This window comes from Lipotes vexillifer, unplaced genomic scaffold, assembly GCF_000442215.2.
Source record: "Lipotes vexillifer unplaced genomic scaffold, Lipotes_vexillifer_v1.1 scaffold209, whole genome shotgun sequence".
NCBI classification, from domain to species: domain Eukaryota; kingdom Metazoa; phylum Chordata; class Mammalia; order Artiodactyla; family Lipotidae; genus Lipotes; species Lipotes vexillifer.
In genome coordinates, this window is record NW_006787556.1 from 531,815 (window position 1) to 538,171 (window position 6,357).

Here is a 6,357-nt window from a genome sequence, read left to right on the forward strand (position 1 = left end):
TACAACCCTGTGAAAGAGATTTTATTTTATGGAGACTGAGCTTCAGAATGGTTAAGTCATTGTTTTTTGAAACTGTTTTACTTCAACCCACAGTAAGAAACAGCTTTTATAATCAGGACCACTGAAGAGCACATAGACATATCTTCACTGAAATAAACGTTTCATGAAACAATACTTACCCTTACTATAGTCAATGCATGCTGATATTTTCTATTCTATTTTATTTCACTTTTTAAAAACACTGTTTTGCATCCTGCTAAATCAGATTCACAACCCACTAATGAGTTGTGATCTATTTTTGATTCCAGTTTGAAAAAACTGGACTAAGTATTCAAAATCATATGGAAACTGGTAAAGCTAAGATCTGAACTGAATTCATGCTCTTTCCGGTAGGCAAATGCTTCTTCATGAACATTTCTTAAGAAATACTGCATTATATATATATATATATATATATATATATATATATATATATATATATATATATATGTTAAGATTAGCTTTACCTCATAGGATGCAGCCAGCAGGATGATCCTAGACAAAGGACTTAGGCCTACTGATGAACCACAACATGAGACAAAATACTTAGACAAATATATAATGACATTAATTCCTCTGTTTAGCATGTGGTATTTGCTTTGATTTTATTAAGAAAATTGTTACCCACAAAAATAAACAATAAATTCATTTATTTGAGGCCATAGACTAAACATATTGAGTTTGACTGGGTTTAATAGCAAAAGATTATTTCAGATTTTAGTAAATTATAAATTACCTCTAACAATTTACGATACGGCTAAAATGAAAAAAGACAACAATGGGAGTGGGGAACAGGGTATTGGGGAGAGAATAGGGAATGGTAGGGAGGAAGCAGTAGGCAGTCCCCAAAACCTTAGTTTAGCACTTCATCTAATAAACTGAAGATTGCCTGAACTACAGAAGATTAGCTTGTTTCATGTTAGATTTTTTAAATAGGGTAAAGATTTAAAATAGGCTACTTAAAAGCCCCCTAATATTCATGTAAATCTCAAAATCACCCAGTGGTCTTGACTCCCAAAGTGAATGGATACATCCCCAAACCCAATCATGGTGAGGGCAATATTTCCTTGGATGCTTCTATCTATTCTAGCACCAGTGGTTTATTTTTCCATATGCCTATGATCTCTAACATGTCAGCAGCCTGGTCCAGTCCCTCATCTCCACCCACGTGGATAATGGCAACAGCTGCCTGGCTGGTTCAATTTGACTTCAGTTCCTCCATCCTCTAATGCAAACTTCATACCTTTCATTCATTCATTCATTCAATCAATGGGTAACTTTCAACCATTCATTCAATGGTTGTGTGTTCTTCTTCCAGTTTCTCACTCTTGTCCACACACATCCCTTCTGCCAGGTGTCTTTACTGGGTTGTACTGCCATATCTTTGCTCACGTCCCTTATCCCCAAACCTGTGCTTTTCCTGGAATGCCCTCCTCTTTTTTACCTATTTAAGCTCTACTTACCTTAAAGGCTTAACTCAAGCCTACCTTTTCCATGAAGCCTTCCCAAATTACTCAATCTCTTTGAATTTACACCTCTTATGCAGTAGGATGAGTATCATGATTTAGTTCTTTTTACCACATCTTCTGTTGTTCTGTCCTTGCTTTATGAATTAGACTTGTCCTACCCACCTTTACTAGGAAGTCATTTCTGATCTATATGCTATTCCTCTGGGCTCCCATAGCTCTCTGTGCTTACTGCTAACATAACTCACACTGTGCTACGATCACTATTGACTTGAAGACAGTGCCTAAGTCAACTAGCTTCCAACAAGTGCCTAGGTCTTAAAAAACAAGAAGGGAAATGTCAAAACCACAGTAATGGACTCCTACTTCTGGCAGCACGGAGAAGAAAAAGGGCTCTCCCATTAGAATACAACTGGGTAAATTCCAGCAAACACAATGTTTAGCACATCGCTGGCCTCATCAGAAAGTAGAAGAGATCACTAGAGGAAGGAAAAATAACATTGAGCTGAAACCTTATGAAGGATGAGTACTGCCCTGGGGACAAATGCCAGTATCATTATTGTGAACAGAGGCTAAGCCTTGGACCTGGCCAAAGCAGAGGAGAAAACCTGGGACTCCTGAATTAAATCGGGACCCCTTTTTTTTTTTAAAGATAGATTTTATTTTATTTATTTTTGGCTGCGTTGGGTCTCCATTGCTGCGTGTGGGCTTTCTCTAGTTGTGGCAAGTGGGGGCTACTCTTCGTTGTGGTGTGCAGGCTTCTTATAGTGGTGGCTTCTCTTGTTGCGGAGCTCGGGCTCTAGGTGCGCAGGCTTCAGTAGCTGTGGCACGCGGGCTCAGTAGTTGTGGCTCGCGGGCTTAGTTGTTCCGCAGCATGTGGGATCTTCCCGGACCAGGGCTCGAACCCATGTCCCCTGCATTGGCAGGCAAATTCTTAACCACTGCACCACCAGGGAAGCCCAAATCGGGACTCTTGAAGGGGCTAACACAGTCCCAGGTAAGGAGCACCCTTTGTCTCCTGGCAGAAACAAATGCATATCCTCTCTGGAGGAAAGTACACCCAATTTAGGCCTACTGGATTCCCTTAGATTAAGGAATCTTAATCTAAGATTAAGAGCTCAAAATAGGAGCTCAAAATACTAAAATACAAAATATACAAGGAAATAAGCTGCCATGGGCAGGAGTCAGCAGAAAACAAAACAACAGATTTAGACATCCAAGATAAGTTACAGAATATAAAATAACACTCCCAACAAACTTCAAAGAATTGGTATCACAGAGACCACATTTTCTAAGCACAAATGATTAAACTGAAAATCAGTATCAAAAAGATAAAATTTTAAATATCCAGATTTTGGAAATTTATAAAACTTTTCTAAATCATGAATCAAAAAAGTCATAAAGGTAATTTAAATATTCTTAGAACTAAGTAATAATTTAAATACTTTAAACAGAAAAATTTGGAGAATATAGGGAAGTGGGTCTTTTAAAACTTATAATAGAAAAAAGACAGCTTGAAAATTAATTAGATAAAAATTAAGATTAAAATTAAGATGTTGTAAAAGAACCTAAAATTAAATCTAAAGAAAGCAGAAGGAAATACTATAGATAAGATCCATAATTAATGAAATGGAAAACAGATGTATAAGGCAGAGAATCAACAAAGCCCAAAGTGGCAGCTAAAATCAGACAAGTAAAATAAATTTCTGGTGTAGTTGGTCAAGGGGGGAAAAAAGAAGTTGCAACTAAACAGAAGAAATGAAAAGGAGGACACAACTACCCAGGGAGCAGAGGCAAAAAGGAACATGGAATAAATTTCATTTTAAAAACATGACATAAAATGCTCAAAATTCTAGAAAAACATTTTACCTAAATTGACTCAAGAAGAAATAGAAAGCCCAAATAGACTATAATTATTAAAGAAATTAAATCAATAGTTAAAATATTTCCCACAAAGAAATGCCAGGTTCAGAGGGCTTACCAAGTAAGTTTTACCAAAATTTCAAGGGGCAGTTCATTTCAATCTGATGTAAACCCTTTTAGAGAATGAGACAAGAGGGAACAGTCTTCAACTCAGAGGGTGTACAGACCAAAGGAACCATCTTAGAAATCTTACTAAAAACAAAGGCACTGGGACTTCCCTGGTGGCACAGTGGTTAAGAATCTGCCTGCCAATGCAGGGGACACAGGTTTGACCCCTGGTCCAGGAAGATCCCACTTGCTGCGGAGCAACTAAGTCCGTGCGCCACAACTACTGAGACTGTGCTCTAGAGCCCGTGAGCCACAACTACTGAGGCCACGTGCCACAACTACTGAAGCCCGCGTGCCTAGAGCCCGTGCTTCTCAACGCCACCGCAATGAGAAGCCCGTGCACTGCAACGAAGAGTAGCCCCTACTCACCACAACTAGAGGAAGCCTGCACGCAGCAATGAAGACCCAACATGGCCAAAAAATAAATAAATAAATAAAAATAAAAACAAAGGCACTAACCTGTACAAGAATGTTAGTAGCAGCATCATTTGTAACAGCAAAAAACTGGGAACAACCCAAATGTCCACTGATAGGTGGATGGGTAAATTGTGGTTTATGCACTTGAAATATTATACGGATGAAAACAAACAAATAATAGCTATCTACAACAACATGGATGAATCTTAGAAATAATGTTAAGTGAAATAAAAAAGCAAACCACAGGGGAGTATTAGGGAGTAAAATTTTGTAAAGCTAAAAAGCAAAACTGAACAATACATTTTTAAAGAATATATACATATATGGAAAGGCTATATATATATATATATATATATATATATGGCAGGTAATTAATAAACACGAAATTAAGGATAGTGGTTACCTCTAGGGAGAAGCAGAAGGATAGGAGAGGGGAAGAACACAAGAAATTCAATGGTATTTCTAATGTTTTAATGTACAAATTGGGTGATGGGTCATTTAATTATTATGCTTCATAATTTATCCATTTTAAATATATTCTTTATAGATATCAAACATTACATATTATAATTTTTAAAAATCTGCAATGGTGGAAATAAATGAACAAATGAATGAAGGCTCCCTGAAAGAAAACTGAGAATCCCTGACAGAAGCTACCCTATGCAGAAGACACAGTAGGTCCTCAAGTAATATCAGCTGGTTTACTGCTTTTTCCAAATACATACCTGGATTCCCTTCCTACTGGTGCTCCCTGATATGCGCAGCTACCCCCTTCCATACACATAGCCTAAGCCCCACAATCCTGGCTAAGTCCTGACACGTACATGACAAGAGACTGACACCTGGTGGATACAGAATGAATTTAATAAAACGACTAGGGAGTAAATCTTTCACTCTACATGGTCAAAGAGGCAGTAGAGTGGGGGACAGGGAAGAAGGAATGAGGAGAAACCTAAAATTCGGAAACAGGAAAAGGAAGGATATCCATCTCTGAGATGTAAAGAAAGGGGACTGTCATCTAAACGAGACTAAAGAGATAGTCCCTAAAGAAGAATGATTTCCCTCTCATTCCTTCTGAGACTGGAACAATAGGAAAGAGATTATAGCTGCAGTAAGGAAAATGCAAGACTATTTGGAAAAGAGGAAGCAGGTATAGCTGGTCTCAGCCTAGCAAGCTAAAACCACAGGTACTTCATAGCAGTGGCTAGGTGTCAGCTGTCTCCCCAGGAACTCCCCACTCCCAGTTTCCATTTAGGGATCTATGTGATTCTAAGGAGGCTGATCCTGCCCATTTTTCAAAAGGTACAGCCCATGATGTAGAATAAATAAGCAAACTAGCATTTACCAAACTCCTGGCCACAGTGATTGGTTAGGGGCAGGCATGTGACCCAGGCTGGCCTAACCAGAGTGAATCTTAGGGCTTTTGCTACGATTCCTGCCACAAAGATGCCCTCTCTTTCGGCTGGACATAAATGAGGAAAACATGTAATCCTAGGAGTGCTGGCAGCCATGAGGTGGACCAGGCTTGATCCTACAGAAGGTAGAACAGTAGGCGAAGAAAATCAATCAGGTATTTAGAGACATACTGAGCCACTGGATCAGCTTTACCTGGAGCCAGCACTACCTCTGGACTTTCCAGTCACATGAGCCAATAAATTTTTATTTTTAAGCCAGTTTGAGTTAGGTTTTCTATGATTTAAAATTGAAAGATGCCTAACCTATACATTCATCATACTCCACCCCTGTATTTCCACAGGATAGCACAGGGATCCAGGTAAGATGGTCAGTACAGATTTATTAGTGACTCTAAAGCCAAGGGTATTGAGCTGGAAAGGTAAGAGGCAAGAACCAGGCACTATGCAAGACAGGGTGCCTCAGCTGTCTATACAGAAGAGAATGAAGAGCCAAGTGAGAAGCAAGTGCAAAGAAGGGCCTCTACTAGGCAGACAGGTAGAGTTAACATAGCACTCTTCCCCACATACCTATCATGGGGGTGTTGCTTTGGGGCCTTTTCACTCATGGGGTAAGGAGCTTTGAAGCACATGCCCCTTTAAGTCTTTATTACCCTGTGCTGCAGTGTCTACCTCTCCCTTGACCAAATGAAGAGCCTCCTTTTGGCTTCTACTGCCCTTGATGACACTCACTTTCGGGGTGACAGGAGGAATTTTATCTTCTGCTTCTTTGGCATGCCGGGAACTGGGGCCCCTTCCTCCTCTGGAAACAGCACCATCCGCCTGACCTTGGGCAAGCATCTCCTTCTCAGCCTCTCCCATTGGCCCTGGCCTCTCTGACCCTCCAGCTGAGTTGCCTTCCCCTCCAGAGGCCCACGTCTCCAGTGGTAACCTTGAGGACTGGGCAGAGTCCACAGCAGCTGCTGACTTGTCAGGGGTAGAATTCCTTTCCC

General features: G+C 40.0%; 1 protein-coding gene across 1 annotated transcript in view; it reads right to left on the reverse strand.

The window, feature by feature from the left end:
* Positions 1–5,938: 5,938 nt before the first annotated feature.
* The window catches only part of RFX5 (regulatory factor X5), a 4,198-nt gene continuing 3,779 nt past the window's right edge, over positions 5,939–6,357 (reverse strand). The window contains 1 exon segment of the mRNA XM_007460268.1: positions 5,939–6,357. This exon segment is cut by the window's right edge and continues 5 nt beyond it. Coding sequence (XP_007460330.1) covers positions 5,939–6,357 — 419 coding nt within the window.